The sequence below is a fragment of the Ornithorhynchus anatinus genome, chromosome 11 (assembly GCF_004115215.2).
Source record: "Ornithorhynchus anatinus isolate Pmale09 chromosome 11, mOrnAna1.pri.v4, whole genome shotgun sequence".
NCBI classification, from domain to species: Eukaryota; Metazoa; Chordata; class Mammalia; order Monotremata; family Ornithorhynchidae; genus Ornithorhynchus; species Ornithorhynchus anatinus.
In genome coordinates this window covers 4222964-4240644 of record NC_041738.1, presented here as the reverse complement: position 1 = coordinate 4240644, position 17681 = coordinate 4222964, and the positions used below count along the sequence as shown (strand labels likewise).

General features: G+C 51.0%; 1 protein-coding gene across 1 annotated transcript in view; it reads left to right on the top strand.

Moving 5' to 3' along the window:
- The first annotated feature begins 15561 nt into the window (after positions 1-15561).
- Positions 15562-17681, top strand: part of ETV6 (ETS variant transcription factor 6) — a 125056-nt gene continuing 122936 nt past the window's right edge. The window contains exon 1 of the mRNA XM_029076034.2: positions 15562-15725. Coding sequence (XP_028931867.1) covers positions 15693-15725 — 33 coding nt within the window. The 5' untranslated portion in view covers positions 15562-15692. The remainder of the gene's footprint in view (positions 15726-17681) is intronic.

The window sequence follows — 17681 nt, the reverse complement described above, 5'->3', positions numbered from 1 at the left end:
ACTCCAACATCCACATGGATGTACCCGGTGACTCCTCTGCCGCCTGCCTGCTATCATTCCTTGACTCTGCCAACCTCCTGCTCTCCTGGAATGCCCTCCCTCCTCACCTCCGCCAAACTAACTCTCTTCCCCTCTTCAAAGCCCTACTGAGAGTTCACCTCCTCCAAGAGGCCTTCCCAGACTGAGCCACCCCTTTTCCCTCTGCTCCCTCTCTGCCCTCCTCCCTCCCCCTTCCTCCCTTCACCTCCCCTCAGCTAAGCCCCCTTTCCCTCTGCTCCTCCCCCTCTCCCTCCCCCTCCCCTCAGCACTGTGCTCACTTGTATATATATTTACTACCCTATTTATTTTGTTAATGAGGTGTACATCCCCTTGATTTTATTCATCGTGATTATGTTGTCTTGTTTTTATCCGTCTGTCTCCCCCGTCCGTAAGCCCATCAGTGGGCAGGGATTGTCTCTATCTGTTGCCCAATTGTCCATTCCAAGCGCTTGGTACAGTGCTCTGCACAGAGTAAGCTCTCAATAAATACTATTGAATGAATGAATACCATGGGGATGAAGACTGTGAGCCTCACGTGGGACAACCTGGTGACCCTGTAATAATAATAATAATGTTGGTATTTGTTAAGCGCTTACTAGGAGCCGAGCACTGTTCTAAGCGCTGGGGGAGATACAGGGGAATCAGGTTGTCCCACGTGGGACTCACACACTTTTAACCCCCATTTTACAGATGAGGGAACTGAGGCACAGAGAAGGTAAGTGACTTGCCCACAGTCACACAGCCGACAAGTGGCAGAGCCGGAAGTCGAACTCATGACCTCTGACTCCGAAGCCCAGGCTCTTTCCACTGAGCCACGCTGTATCTCCCCCAGCGCTTAGAACAGTGCTCTGCGCAGAGTAAGCTCTTAACAAATACCATTATTATTAATATTATTATTATTCTTAAGCGCTTAACTATAAGAAAAATAAAATGAAATAAAAAAGCTTTTCCAAAGGGGGCCCTGGTCCTGAGCCTGCAGGGAGGCTAGAGGTCCACTAGGTGGCGCCGATGCCCGGGGTTCCTTGGCCGCCTTTCTGCCTGGTAGTGACCGTGTTAATTAAGAACCCAGTAGGTGCGAAGCGCTGTGCTAAACGCTGGGGAAACAAAACACCGGATGAGCCTCAGATCCGTTCCCTGGCCCTCCCAGGGCTCACAGTCTAAAAATAAAGCTGGGGAGAGGTTTGGTTATGGACACGGTAGGAGAGAGGAAACAATAAAAACACAAAATCGACACAGACCTCTGGACTCGAGCTCACTGTGGGCAGGTAAGGGGTCGGTCAACCCTGTTGCATTGTATTCTCCCAAGCGCTTAGCACAGTGCTCTGCACACAATGAGTGCTTAATAAATGCAGTTGATTGAGTGCTAAAACACACAAATGAACAGGTTTTTTTATGGTATTTGTTAAGTGTTCATTCATTCATTCAATAGTATTTATTGAGCGCTTACTATGTGCAGAGCACATGCTAGGTTCTGTACTAAGCACTGGGCTAATCAGGTTGGACACAGTCCATGTCCCATATGGGGCTCACAGGCTTCACGCCCATTTTACAGATGAGGTCACTGTGGCGCGGAGAAGTTAAATGACTTGCTCAAGGTCACACAGATGACAAGTGACAGAGCCAGGATTTTAACCCAGGCCCTTCTGACTCCCAGGCCTGTGCTCTGTCCACTATCACTACCATTAACACTGAGACTAAGCCTTTACTCAGGTGGGACAGATCAGAGCTCCCCAGAAACCACAGCCACATTAGAGCACAGCACTGGGAGTCAGAAGGACATGAGTTCTTAACCCACTTGCCTTCTGTGTGACCTTGGGCAAGTCATTTCACTGCTCTGTGCCTCAGTTCCCTCAACTGTCAAATGGGGATTAAGACTGTGAGCCCCAGGTGAGGCAGGGACTGTGTCCAGTCTGATTAATTTATATCTGCCCCAGCACTTACTACAGTGCCTGGCACATAAGTGCAATATTCTCACTCTAGGCTTCAAGGCTCTCCGTCACCTCTCACTCTAGGCTTCAAGGCTGTCCATCACCTTGCCCCTTCCTACCTCTCCTCCCTTCTCTCTTTCTACCGCCCACCCCGCACACTCCGCTCCTCTGCCGCCCACCTCCTCACCGTTCCCTGTTCTCGCCTATCCCGCCGTCGACCCCTGGGCCACGTCCTCCCACGGTCCCGGAACGCCCTCCCTCCTCACCTCCGCCAAACTGATTCTCTTCCCCTCTTCAAAACCCTACTTAAAACTCACCTCCTCCAAGAGGCCTTCCCAGACTGAGCTCCCCTTTTTCCTCTGCTCCCTCTACCCCCCCTTCACCTCTCCGCAGCTAAACCCTCTTCTCCCCTCCTTTCCCTCTGCTCCTCCCACTCTCCCTTCCCCTCCCCTCAGCACTGAACTCGTCTGCTCAAGCGTATATATTTTCATTACCCTATTTATTTTGTTAATGAGATTTACATCATCTTGATTCTATTTATTTGCTATTGTTTTAATGAGATGTTCATTCCCTCGATTCTATTTATTTGCTATTGTTCTTGGCTGTCCGTCTCCCCCGATTAGACTGTAAGCACATCAACGGGCAGGGACTGTCTCTATCTGTTACCGATTTGTCCATTCCAAGCGCTTAGTACAGTGCTCTGCACATAGTAAGTGCTCAATAAATACTATTGAATGAATGAATATTTGTTAAACTGTCAGGTACCGTGCTAAACGCTGGGGTAGATACAGGATAATCCACTTGGATGCAGTTCCATGCCCCGTATGGGGCTCACAGTCTTAATCCCCATTTTGCAGATGAGGTCACTGAGGCCCAGAGAAGTGAAGTGACTTGCTCAAGGTCACACGGTGGGCAAGTGGCAGAGCCAGGATTAGAACCCAGGTGCTCTGATTAGCTGCTTTGCCGCTGGTACCTTCCCTAGATGAGAAACAGAAGCATTTGACCTGGTCACACAGTGAGCAAGTGACAGATCGATTGATCGATGGATTGACTGAACAAAGCGCTTGCAATCTAATGTAACCTTGTTGTTGGCTTTCGCCATCTCTGCCCCCCCGGCCTCACGTACCCCACCCTTTTGCCTCCTCATCAGCTGTTTCACGCTGCTGTGGGGCCACCACCGGATCCGGGATGCCAGTGCTTTGTGTTTATTGTTATTTTTTGTTTAGTGTTATTTTGTACTCTCCCAAGCGCTTAGTACAGCACTCTGCACACCGTTACCGCTCAATAAATTCGATTGACCGAATGAATAAACCCACCCAGAAGAGGGGGTTCAGGGCGGGGACGTTAGCAGCCAAAGGGCCCCGGGACGGTGGCCGATGGATGGTTTCCCCTCCCTCGCCTTGCCCACTGTGTAGCTCCTGAGGTTTGCCAGACCTTTGGTACAGTGTGTTGCCCTCCCTAGGCTCCCTCCTTTTCCCTCCCACCCACACAAGCTGGCCTCTCTCCTAGGTTTTCTGGTTTCTGCCTCTCCCTTTCCCCTCTCTTAGCCAGGAGTTGGCAAAAACCTTCCTTGGGTGATCCTCGTTGGGACCCCAGCCAGGCAGTCTCTGAGGAGAGCCCGCCTGGCTCCCCCGATAACTTCCCAATTAAGAAGCAGCAGGGCCTGAGAAGCAGTTCATTCAATCGGATTTATTGAGCCCTTAAGGTGTGCAGAGCACTGTAATAATAATGACAATTGTGGTATTTTTTAAGCGCTTACTAGTTGCCGGGCACTGTACTAAGCGCTGGGGTGGATCCAAGCAAATAGGGTTGGATACAGTCCCTGTCCCACATGGGGCTCACAATCTTAATCCCCATTTTACCGATGAGGGAACTGAGGCACAGAGAAGTGAAGTGATTTGCCCAAGGTCACAGAGCAGACAAGTGGCGGAGCGCTGGGATTAAAACTCATGATTCTCACTCCCAGGCCCATGCGCTATCCACTAAGTGCTTGGGAGAGTACAATACAATAATCAACTGACACATTCCCTGCCCACAACAAGTTTATAGTCTAGAGGGGGGGAGACAGACATTGATATAAATAAATAAAATTACAGATATGGACATAAGCGCTGTGGGGCGGGGAAGGGGGGTGAATAAAGGGAGCGAGAGGAAGAGGAAAGGAGGACCTAGTGGATAGAGCCCGGGTCTGCGAGTCACTTTTCTGTCGTGTGAGCTTGGGCAAGTCACTTAGCTTCCCTGTACCTCAGTTACCTCATCTACAATTTGGGGATTAAGAGCGGAGTCCCCTGATTAGCTTGTATCAGCCCCAGCACTTAGTACAGTGCCCAGCACATAGTTAGCGCTTAAGGGACACCATAAAAAAGGGTGGGGTGGGCGTCTTTAGACCCTGAGAACACCGACCCTCTGGCGGGTGGGAAAAGAGGGGATGGATCCCTTCCCCATTTTGTGGCGTGCACCTGGCCCCACAGGGTGCCCCGGCACTTCCTTTTACCCCAGATGCTGTGCGCTGGCCACATAGGGTTCCCACAGCTGATTTAGGGGTGTGAAAAGGATCCCGGGCAGCCTGAGGAACAATGGTTTGCAAACCCACTTCCTTCTACCGTGGTTCCTTGTTGGCATCCAGAGAAATTTCTTGGGTTCCTTATCCATTTTTGCAGTCAGGGCTCCCCTCCCCCTCCTGCCCGGAGGCTTCAGACTCCTCCAGTGGCTTCCGGCTCCCTCCTGGTCTGGGGCCGAGGGCGCGTCACCGGCCCCGTTTGACAACGGACGGGCCACTTCTCAGCCGACGTATTGCCGGATTTGGTGGCGTAGGCCTTTGAGTCCGTTATTTTCACTTTCAGTGTGATTTGGTAGGTTAGCCCTTTAAGTCTGTTATTTTCACTTTCAGTGCCCAGCCTACTTTTTCCACCGTTCCTGCCATTGAGTTCTGAACCTCAGTTCACTAGGGCCTGGGAGGGCGGCTTAGGGGATCGGGAGGGAGTCTAGGGGGTCTGGAGGGCCAACACGCTGCCCACCCCCCACAGATAAAAGCCTACTACTTTTGGGTTGAGTCATTTCAAATTGGGTGGACTTCCACAAATTGGTGGCCAGGTGACATCATCACATCACTGCATCCCAGCATAGCACGTGTGATGTCACTCACATCTCGGTGTCTGGTTTTCTGGAGTTGCCAACCACCCTACTTCTTCCCCAGGATCGGATCCCCTCTGTCCTCCATTCTGGAGTTCTCCTCTTCTCCCACTCCCTTCTGCATCACCCTGACTTGCTCCCTTTATTCATTGCCCCCCCGCAGCCCCACACCGCTCATGTCCCTATCTGTCATTTATCAATTTATATTAATGTCTGTCTCCCCCTCTAGGCTGTAAGCTCACTGTGGGCAGGGAATACGTCTGTTACATCGTACTCTCTCAGGTGCTCAGTAGAGTGCTCTGCACACAGAAAGCACTCAATAAGTACTACCGACTGACTATACGGGCAGCAAGGCAAGAAGGCAGGAATCCCGACCCCAAGGAATTCTGCTGCGATGATAGGTGGTGTCCGTCTCTCGGTTGTGGGAGCGGGACAGAGAGAAGGAAAAAGGCAGAAGGGCTGCCAAAGCCTGGAGCGAATTGAGGAGCCAGAAGTTGGGGGGGGCGTGTAAGGGGCCTTAGGGGGCTGTGGAGGAAGGGAAAGGACAGGGAGAGGATGATTAGGGATAGGTTGAGGGGGTGGAGTCAAGCTGAACCGTTAAATAATGGAAGGGAGTCATCACCATCATCATCATCATCACTAGCAAAGCAGTATTGTTTAGTGGATAGAGCTCGGGCCTGGGAATCAGAAGGATCTGGGTTCTAATACTGCTCCGCCACTTATCTGCTGTACGACCTCGGACAAGTCACTTCACTTCTCTGGGCCTCAGTTCCCTCATCTGTAAACTGGGGATTAGGACTGTGAGCCCAACGTGGGACAGGGACTGTGTCCAACCTGATTACCTTGTATCTACCCTAGTGATTAGCATAGTGCCTGGCCTAGAGTAAGCACTTAATACCACAATTATTATTAATTCTTATTGTCATCATCACTGATATTTATTGAAAACTTACTGTGTGCAGAGCACTGTACAAAGCACTTGGAAGAGTACACTACAACAGAGTGGGTAGAGGTTTTCCCTGGCCGCAAGGAGTTTACAATCTAGAGGGAGCTGCCTAAAACTGGGCTGAAACTGCCCCTTTCCTCCCCAGAGTCAGCTTCTCCTTAGAGGCGGGAAGAGCATTCTGCCACTCATGGCTCACCCATCTCTCTTTGCATCGTGCAAAAACTCCTGGCTGCTGCAGGGATCGGGGCTACCCGCTCTTTTGAATGCTTCCAATCACTCAGTAACAGTGCTGTGCACATGGTAAGCCCTCAGTAAATACAAACTAAGGTCACATCTCCTCCAAGAGGCCTTCCCAGGTTAAGCCGTCTTTTTCCCGGCTCGCTCTCCCATCTGCGTCGTCTAGGCACCTCAATCCGTGACCTTCAGACCCTTGATATTCTCCCCATCCCCAACCCCACGGGACTTATTTTCATATCTTTTAATTATATATTATAAATTATTCATATTAATGTCTTTCTCCCCCTCTAGACTGCAAGCTCGTTAGGGGCAGGGAACAGGTCTGCTATTTCTATTGTATCGCATTCTCCCAAATTCTTAGTACAGTGCTCTGCACATACAATCCATTGATCGATTGATCGAGTAAATACCAATTGATGGGTTCAAGGTTCTCCATCAGCATTCTCCATCCTTCACGTCGGCTCGCCCTAGCTCCTCATCCCTGCCGAGCTCACCCCCTTATCGCACCTTTGATCTCACTGGGCTCGATCAACCAATCGATCTGTGGTTTTCACTGAACGCTTACTACGTGCAGAGCACTGAACTAAGCACTTGGGAGAGCACGATGCAACAGAATTTGCCGAAACGTCCCCTGCCCAAAAGGAGCTCCCATACCCCCTCCCCCTACTTGAGATTCGGTCCCCCTTGAAACCCTCCAGGCCGCTGCCCTCTCCAGCCCTCCTGAATCCCACCTCCTCCAGGAAGCATTCCCTGATTAAGTTCTTTCACCCCAGATTAGAGCAGCTCAACAGCCATCCTAAGATCCAGGGCATTTCTAACCTTGCCTAGAACTTGTGTATACAGAGATAATGTAATCCACTTTTTCATCACTTATTTGTCCGTGTATTTTTTTTCCATAATCTAGCTAGTAACAGCTGTTGCTCTGTTTGTTCCCCGTTCCCATTATTTATGAAACATGTTGTTTTTGCCTCTCTTTCCATTAGATTGTAAGCTCTTCTAGAGCAGGGACCATGTCTTTCAACTCCACTGTACTGTCCTAAAGGCTTAATACAGTGCTCAATGGTACTATTGATGATGTGGAGGAGGAGGAGGAAAATAATAATAATTGTGGAATTTGTTAAGTGCTTACTTTGTACTAAGGGCTGGGGTAGATGCAAGATGATCAAGCTCCACATGGGGCTCACATTCTTTAGTGGGAGGGAAGAACAGGTATTGTACCTCCATTTTGGAGATGAGGGCACTAAGATACAGAGAAGTCAAGTGACTTGTCCAAGGTCATACAGCAGGTGTGTGGCAGAGCTGGGATTAGAACCCAGGTCCTCTGACTGTCAGGCCCGTGCTCTTTCCACTAGGCTACACTGCTTCTCTAATAGAATAGACAACCTATTCCATTATGTTGATGATAATGATGATGATGGAGCACTTTGGCTTTTCTAAAGTCACATCTCTTTCAGTAGGTCTTCCATCTGATTTCCCCCACTTCAACACTTCCATTTCATCTGCGCGCTCGAACCCTCATTCCCTAAGCATTTAAGTACTCACCCCTAAGCCCCACAGCACTTAGGTACATTTCTGGAAACTCTTCTGCTTCTCCTGTCAATTATCTTAGTATCTGCCTCCTCGGCTAGATTGCAAGCTCCTTGCGGGCAGGGATCATGTCGAATAGCTTTCTTGTAGTGAACTCTCCCTCTCCAACCCATCCACTCACTGGACCCACCCTCCTCTCTCTCTTTCCCTCTCCATCCCTCTCCAGGTCAGCCCACTCTCCCAAATCGGCCCATTTCCTGTTCCTCCACTCCCTCTGCTCCACGACCTCCCCTCTCCTCGTTTTCCCGTTCCTCCGTCGGCCTCCCTTTCAACTTTATTGGTTTCCTGTTCTCCTTTGGTTACGTCCTGTTCTCCTGGGTGTTTCCTGTATCCTGGATCTTCCTCCTCGGGCTTTGTCTTCCTTCTCCTGCTTGGGTTTTTTGTTTTTTTCCACTTTCCTGCCCTTTTCTCTCAGCCTCAAACCTCTCCAGTCAATTGTTTTCTTTCCTGCCTGCCCATTTTTTCTCCAATCTTTTTGTACCTTCCCCCAGCCTCCTGCTCTGTCCTCTCTGCCTGGTTTCTCCCCTCTTCCTCCTCCTCCTCCGTGCTCGGGGTCTCAGCCCTTCCCCCTACAGACCCCCTCCTCCAATAAAGATGATCCCCTTGGGAGCTGAGTGGGAACTGGCCTGGGTCTGGTACCCACCAGAGCTAAAGTGCTGCGTGGAAACCTGCCTCTCCTGCCGGGAGGCGGAGATACTGAACGAGCTGTGGCTCGGTGGGGTGGCGAGGTGACGAGGGGAGAGTTGTGAGCTGAATTTTTGCAGACCTAGCTGAAGCAATAGATGGTCAAGCAGGGGCTAACTAAGTTTCGGGGGCAGAAGCATCATTCAGAATGATGAGGTATTAAGTGGGGCTTAATCAGTGAGCCCAGGAGGGGCTCACAGTATAAAAAAGAAGAATGGATATTTTATCCCCATTTGACAGATTTAGGCATAGCCAAGTTAAGTGTGTGCGTTTGTGATTTAAGTAGCTACTATGTGCCAGGCACTGTACTAAGTGCTGAGACTCTGCCACGTCTGCTGGGTGACCTTGGATGAGTCACTTAGCTTCTCTGGGCCTCAGTTACCTGATCCGGGAAATGGGGATTCAGACGTGAGCCCCATGTGGGACATGGACTGTGTCCAACCTGATCAGCTTGTATCTACCCCAGCACTTAGAACAGTGCCTGACACATAGTAAGCGTTTAAAAAAAGACCATAAAAAAAATTCACAAGCTACCTGCAGAAGAGCCCTATTAGGGTTCTACTTTCCCCTGAGCCATGAATCGTGTACCCTAGATACCAAGGGAGAAAACACAGTGGTGAAACTCTTCTCACAGCTTCTATCTTATCCTGCTTTCTACGTAAAGGCTCAGCAGTGCTCTCGGTATTGGTATTAACTATTTTGGTATGGGATATTGTGAATACTTTAAGGTACCTGTGGCCTAGCGGATAGAGCCCGAGCTTGGGAGTCAGTAGGATCTGGGTTCTAGACCTGGCTCTGCCACTTGTTTGCTTCGTGACCTTGGACAAGTCACATAACTTCTCTGTGCCTCAGTTTATTCATCTGTAAAATGGGGATTAAGACTGTGAACCCCCATAGGACAGGGACTGTGTCCAACCTGATGACCTTGTGTCTACCCCAGCCCTTAGAACAGTGCTTGACACATAGTAAGTGCTTAACAAACACCATCATTGTTATTATTATTATGATTCTGTCACCTATCTTCTCTGAGCCTCAGTTTCCTCAACTGCAAACTGGGGATTCAACAGCTGTTCTCCCTCCTAGTTAGGCTGTGAGCCCCATGTGGGACAGGGACTGTGTCTGACCTTGTATCTATCCCAGTGCTTAGAACAATGCTTGACACAGAGTATGCACTTCACACACTGTAAAAAAAAAAGGAGACATCTTCTCAATCTAGTAGCCACAAGTCACTTCACTTCTCTGCTTCTTAGAGAAGCAGTGTGGCTCAGTGGAAAGAGCCCAGGCTTGGGAGTCAGACGTCATGAGTTCGAATCCTGGCTCTGCCTCTTGTCAGCTGGGTGACTGTGGGCAAGTCACTTCACTTCTCTGTGCCTCAGTTACCTCATCTGTAAAATGGGGATTAACTGTGAGCCTCATGTGGGACAATGTGATTACCCTGTATCTACCCCAGCCCTTAGAACAGTGCTCGGCACATAATAAGCACTTAAATACCAACATTATTATTATTATTATTCTCTGTGCCTTAGTTACTTCCTCTGAAAAGTGGGGATTAAGACTGTGAGCCCCATGTGGGACGTGGACCGTGTCCAACCTGATTAGCTAATAGATACTCCCAGGGCTTAATACAAGGGCCTGGCACATAGTAGGCACCTAACAAATGGCGTGCACACACACACACAAACACACAGCAGACAGAAAGAAGGCAGAGCCTATTCTGCTCCCCAGGGATGACCAATGCCATAAACTTGGGAGGACTGGTGGCTTAGGCAGGCAAAGAGCAGGGGAATTTTCCATCTTAAACCCTTGGGTCAGGGTCAGCAAGTGAGACCCATTTCACTGGAGACCAGCTCCCGGCCCTCTTTGGGAAATTTTCTCTCCAAGCATTTTGAATAGCTGAGGTTCTTGAGAGTTTATTGTTTCAGAGCCACGCAAAGAAAATACAGCCTGGTGCGGTGAGGGAAGACAATAACTTGGGTATCCGGCTGGAAACAATCTCCACTTAAGGTAGGGGCCAGGACTTTATGTGGATTTAGCTCCATTTGGTTGAGGCGGGGAGTGGAGGAGACATTTTATTGCGGTATTTGTTAAGATCTTACTATGTGTCAAACATGGTTCTAATCAGTAAGGATGAAGTCCCTGTCCCTCAGGGAGCTCACAGTCTAAATACCCATTTTACAGATAGAAAACTGAGGTTCAGGGGAGAGAAGTGACTGGCCAAGATCACAGAGCAGACAAGTGGTAAAGCTGGGATTAGAACCCAGGTCCTCTGACTCTCTGGCCCGTTCTCTTTCCACTAAGCCATGGTAGTAGAAACCCTCTCTCTCTGTCTCCCTTTCCACAGGTGGACATTCCTACTTGAATAATGAGAGGCGATCACCATCAGCAAGGAATAATTCATGTCAGTCCGTCAATCCATGACTTGGGTCATCTCTGTGGTGGGTGAACAGAACTGCATTTAAGAAAAATTTTCCCCCCAAGGCTCTGGTGTGAGTGATCAATCAGTCAGTCAATTGTATTTACTGAGCACTTACTGTGTGCAGAGCACTGTACTAAGCACTTGGGAGAGTACACCACAACAGTGAAAGCTCACCTCCTCCAGGAAGCCTTTACAGACTGAGCCCCCCTTTTCCTCTACTCCTCCTTCCCTCTGCCCCGACTCCCTTCCCCGTTCTACCCCCCACCCCACAGCACTTGTGTGTATATATGCATATATTTATTATTGTATTTATTTTATTAATGATGTGTATATATTTATAATTTTATTTATTTATATTGATGCTACTGGTGCCTGTCGACTTGTTTTGTTTTGTTGTCTGCCTCCCCCACTTCTAGACCGTGAGCCCATTGTTGGGTAGGGATTATGTCTCTTTGTTGCCGAATTGTACTTTCCAAGTGCTTAGTACAGTGCTCTGCACAGAGTAAGCACTCAATAAATACGATTGAATGAATGAATGAATGGACATGTTCCCTGCCCTCAAAGAGCTTCCAGTGTAGAGGGGGAGACAGATCAGAAACCAAGTTCGGGTTGATGGCATTGCTGATGGGCTTATCAATCAGTCAATCAGTGGTTTAATAAATACTGTTAAGCGCTTAACAAATATTGTAATTCTTCTTATTACTGGGAGCACCCAGTAAATGCTCAATAAATAGGATTGATTGATTGACACTTAAGGATGAAAAATATGGAGGTTCTGCAAATAGAGGCACAGAGACACTATCAATGAATTTAATCAGAGATGTGCCTAGACTCAGAGGAGGAAGCAAGAGGTATTTCTGAAAAGCAAAGCATGGAACTTTTTATGAGTTTAGGATGAGTTTACACTTACACTTACATAGGTAAGGGAAATGGATGCCAATAATAATAATAATGATAATGGTGTTAGTATTTGTTAAGCGCTTACTATGTGTTGTAAGTGCTGGGAAAGATACAAGCTAACCAAGTTGAACACAGTCCTTGTCCCACAAAGGGCTCGCAGTCTTAACCCCCATTTTACAGATGAAGTTACCGAGGCCCAGAGAAGTTAAATGGCTTGCCCAAGGTCACAAAGCAGACGGGGGCAGAGCCGAGATTAAAACCCAGATCCTCTGACTTCCAGGCCTGGGGCTCTTACCGAAGGGCCAATGATTGCTGTGTAACCTTGGGCAAGTCACTTTGCTTCTCTGTGCTTCAGTTACCTCATCTGTAAAATGGGAATTTCGACTGTGAGTCCCATGAGGTGGAGGGACTGTGTCCAGTCTGATTAGCTTGAATCTTGTATCTACCCCAACACTTAGAACAATACCTGGCACTTAGTAAATGCTTAACAAATAATACCATTTAAACCCCACCCCCCCAAAAAAAACCCCAAAACCCCCAAGAAAACCACTAGGAGAGCCAGGGTTTGTGTAACTATCACCCATGTATTTTTTTCCCCCAGTGTTCAGTACTCTCCGAAGCACTTGTACTCTCCCGAGAGCTTAGTACAGTGCTCTGCACACAGCAAGTGCTCAAAAATTATGAGTGATTGATTGGTACAGTAAGCCCTTAGTAAATACTAAAAGTAGAAGCAGCATGGCCTAGTAAAAAGAGCATAAGACCGGGTGCCAGGAGACCTGAGTTCTAATCCAGATCCACCACTTGCCTGCTGTGTGACCTTGGGCAAATCACTTAACTCCTCTGAGCCTCAGTTTTCACATCTATAAAATAGGAATTTAATACCTGTTCTCCCTTCTCTTAGTCTCTAAGCTCCGAATAAGAGAGAGATTGTGTCTGATCTGCTTATAGTGTATTGACCCCAGTGCTTAGTGTATAGTGCTTGGCATGAAGTGTTTAATGAATTCTATTGGCTGTGGTAGTACGGTGCTCTGCGTACAGCGCTTAGTAAATGTTACGACTACTCTGTCTTACCTGATTATCTTGTACGACAATAATAATAATTGTTATTATTATACCACAGTAGTGAAAACAACCCAACCTTCAAAAGAAAACAAAACACTTTGGCCTTAATTAGACAAGAGTGCATGGGTAATTTAACCAGTGACTGCTTTTTGGGGGGCAAAGGGGGTGAAGGTTCTTGGATTTACACTCTTTTTTCGTCCCACCCTCGGCCCCGTCACCCTGATCTACAGATCCGCAATATATTTATTTGTCTTCAACGTCTGTCCCTTCCTCTAGACTCTTAGTTCCTTGCGGGCAGGGAAGATGTCTACCAACTCTGGGATACTGAACTCTCCCATGTGCTTAGTCTAGTGCTGTGACCACAGTTAGCGCTCAATAAATACCACTGACTAGTTGGGGGGTGGGGGGGCGACGACAGTCCAGAGGTTGTTTCTTCTTCTGTTTTTAAAATGGTATTTGTTGAGCCCTTACTACATGTCAGGCACCATAGTAAGCGCTGGGGGAGATACAGGCTAATCAGGATGGACCCAATCTCTGTCCCACTGCCTGAATCCCCACTTTCCAGATGAGGTAACCGAGGCCCGGAGAAGCGAAGTGACTCTCTCAAGGTCACCCAGCAGACATGTGGCAGATTTAGGATTATCGTGATTATGTTGTTTTATCATGATTATGTTGTCTTGTTTCTGTTTCGTTCTGTTTTTCTCTGCCGTCAGTCTCCCCCAATTAGACTGTGAGCCCGTCATTGGGCAGGGATTGTCTCTGTTACCGATTTGTCCATTCCAAGCGCTTAGTACAGTGCTCTGCACATACTAAGCGCTCAATAAATACTATTGAATGAATTTATAGTGATTATGTTGTCTTGTTTTTGTCCGTCTGACTCCCCCGATTAGACTGTAAACCCATCACTGGGCAGGGTTTGTCTCTATCTGTTGCAGATTTGTCCATTCCAAGTGCTTAGTACAATGCTCTGCACATAGTATGCGCTCAATAAATACTATTGAATGAATGAATGAATAATAATGTTGGTATTTGTTAAGCGCTTAATCTGTGCCAAACACTGTTCTAAGCGCTGGGGTAGATACAAGGTCATCAGGTTGTCCCACGTAGGGCTTCCAGTCTTCACCTGAGGTCCCTGAGGCCCAGAGAAGTGAAGCGACTTACCCAAGGTCACCCAGCTGACAAGCGGCTGAGGCGGGATTGGAACCCACGACCTCTGCCTCCCAAGCCCGGCCTCTTTCCCCCGAGCCCCGCTGCTTCTCCCCCAGGGCCCCAGGGGGTCGTCCGGACCACCCGGATGATTGTCCCATGCAGGGGGAGACAGGGCCGCGGCCTTGCTGGGCGGCTGGACCCCCCCACCCCCGTTCCTAAACCCAAAGGGGAGGAGGGGGCGTCGGATTCCGGCTCCTTTTTCCTGGTGGGAAGGAAAGGGGGCTGGGGGAAGGAGTTTTTCCAGCCTCCCAGCCCCGCCCTGGGAGCTGCCTTCCCCGTTGTGCTCCCCCAGCCCCTCTTTCCTGGCAGACCCTCCCTCTTTTTTCCCCTCTTGTCTCCCTCCCTCTTTCCCTCCGTCCGTCCTCCTCTGGTTCCCGGCCGGGCCTGGGCCGCACGTTTTCCCGGGGCGGCCTGTAACCCGACCTCCCCTTTCCTGCTGGATTTTCTTAAAGAGGCAGCGGCCGCCGGGACCAGAACAAAGACTATTGTTTTATTTCCTCCTCCGCTGGGGGGGACGCCCCCCTCCCACCCCCTCCCCAGGCCTCTCGGGACCAGCCCCCTCCCTCCCTGCCATGCAGAGGGGACCCCCGAGGTGGGGGAGGGGACCCCCGAGGTGGGGGATGGGCCCCAGGGGACCCCCCCCCCCACCGGTGTCACCTTGAAGGCCGAGGCTTTGCCTTTCCAGGCGGGGGGGGGGGGTGCACGGATGGGGAAACCCCCCGCCCCATTATCCGGGGGGTGAGAGCCCCCCACTCCCCAGGGGCATCACCATCAGCATCCTCAGTATCAGCAGGCCTGGCTCCCCCAGGGCCGGTCCCGGGCCGGTCCTCAGCCCCCTCCCCACCTCCCCCCTCCTGCCCCCGGCCCCCAGCCCCCCTGCCTTTATTTCCCACCCCCACCCCCCACCCCTGTAACCCGAGCCGGCATTTCCTGGTGGCTCCTTTAAGAGGCAGAGCTCAGTGCTGGGAATTCACGTCAGTTTCAGCCCAGAAACTCTCAAGATCAATGAGCACAGAGCTTTCTCAGTTCTGCCTTTCAGTTTCTCTCTTCCAGGAAAGAAAACATTAAAGGGGGAGACACAGAGACGGACAGAGAGGGAGAGAGACAGAGGGAGGGGGGAGGAGAAAGAGGAAAGACAGAGAGGAGACTCTTCCTCCTCCTCCTCCTGCTCTTCGTCCTCCCCTTCCTCCTCCTCTTGCTCCGGAGCTGGCAGCTCAACGCTGACAAAAACAACGACCCCCCCTTCTCTCTGTCTCTCCCCCCCTCTCTCCGTGTCTCTGGAGCTCTGTATCTCTGTGTGTGACCCCCCCACCCCTTCTGGAACCGGGGGTCGAATCGACCGGGAGCCCAGGCCCGCAGCGCCCCGAAGCCTCGGACTTTTGGGGGGTGGGGGGTCCGGGGGTGGGGGGCCTGGGGGAGGAGGAGGGGGCGAAGATGGGCGAAGAAACTTCTCCTTAAATGATCGCGCCCGGCGCCGGAGGATTTCTGGGTTGGGAAGAGGAAAGTGGAAAAAAAAACCCTGAGAACTTCCTCATCCCTTTTGCCGTGAGACATGTCTGAGGCTCCTGCTCAGTGTAGCATTAAGGTAAAAAAAAAAAAAAGCTTCCCCTCCCCCCTCCTCTCCCCTCCCCCCTCCCCAGGGTGGATGCCCCCCTCCCCTCCCTCCGCACCCCCTCCTCGACCCCCCTCCCCTCCCCCAGCCCCGTTGGTCGGGGGTCTCGCCGTCCTGCAAAATGGGAGGTCGCCTGGCTCTTACCCTTTAGTTTAACCTTGCTGCCGCCCTCCGCCTGCTTTCTCGGCCCGAGGGGGACCCCCGCCCCCATCCCGCCCCCCTTTTTATCGGAGGGGGGACCAAAGCGCCCCCTCCTCTTTGGGGAGCCCCCCCCTTTCCATGTGACCCGCAGATGCACATTGGTCCCTGGGGGAGGGGGAGGGGGTGTTCAGCAAACTTATTGGGGAGGGGGTGTTCACTAAACTTATTGGGGAGGGGGAGAGTTGGGGTCCCACCGGGGTGCCTGGGGGGGTGGGGAGGGGGACACGTTGTGCACGGAGACCCTTGCCCGAGGCCCAGCCCGCCGCCCGGCGTGGGGCTCTTGGAAATCAAGGGGAATAAAGTTCTTAGGATTCCCCCTTTTTTTAATTTCTGGGGTTCATCTGACCGATGGCTGAGGAAGGAGCCGACCCCAAGTGGAAAAGTAGTGGCGGGGAGGGGGGCACAAAGAGAACAGTTGTCAGCAGCCGGTCCTTACGGCCCAAATGACCTTCCCCCGTTTGACAGGACATCAGGGTCACGACGCCCACTTGGTTTTCCCTTGCTGGGAAGGAAGAGAAAGGGGTGTGGGGCGGGGGAAAGTGGGGGTGGGAGAGTGGGGTGGGGGGGGCAGACCCCCTCCCCCACCACCTCCGACCCCCATCCCGGGGAGGGGCCCGGCCGAGTTTGGGGGATGAAGGCTGCGAGCCCCATGTGGGACAACCTGGTGACCTCCTATCTCCCCCAGCGCTTAGAACAGTGCTTGGCACATGGTAAACCCTTAACAGATACCCTGATTAAGTAGGATGATTAATTATTATTTTTTGGGGGGGTGTTCGGGGTCGGGCCGCGTCGGCGCTGGAAAGTTGGGGTGAAGTTTGTGCCTGGTCGGGGCGGGGGTGGGGGGTCTCGGCTCCCCTGGGTTGCGTTGTTATTTTGATTTCTTTCCGCCGGGGCGTCCGTTTTGACTCACGCATTCGCTTTGGAAGGAGCGACGGCGTGGTGGGAGGCTGCCGTAGTTTGGATCGGATTGGATTTTATTCTTTAATGTCTCTACTTCCCCGGGAAGGAGTTGGGAGCGAATGCGGCCGGGCCTTGTCCGGGGAGCTGCCCAGACCCAACGGAAACAATGGAAAAACGCGCGCGGGGGGGTGGGGGTTTCATTGGTATTCCTCCTCCCGTTCCCCTTTCCCTTCCTCCTCCCCTTCCCCTTTCCCTTCCTCCTCCCCTTCCCCTTTCCCTTCCTCTTCCCCTTCCTCCTCCCCTTCCTCTTTCCCTTCCTCCTCCCCTTCCCCCTCCCCTTCCCCTTTCCCTTCCCCTTCCCCTTTGTTAGGCTTTCATTTGGGTGGTTGAGGGGGAGGGAAGAGGCAGCATTTTGGGGTCATTGGTCGCCCCCTCCCCAAATCGTTCAAAGTTTTAAACCTCCCCCCATAGCTCCCCCCCTTTCTTCTCCCTCCCTTTCTTCTCCCTCCCCCCACTCTCCATCCAGAAAGGGGAAATTCTGGGCGGTTTCAGGTCGCTCACACCAAGACTTCTTTTCTTCCAACTGTCGTTTAACTGAGGCTTCGGGAAAAACTCCCCTTGGAAATTTTGGGTAGGGGGACGCCCGTGGCTGGGTGCAGGGCCCTTACCGATCCCCCCGACACCTTAGACCCTCTCTGGGTGGTGCGTAAATTGAATTTCCCCAACTGTGTTGGGCCAAACTCCGTGGTGAGGTAGGGATAATCGAATCGAGCTGACACTTCATAACACAAATGTACCTAACCGAATAATGGAACATTCAATCAGTAA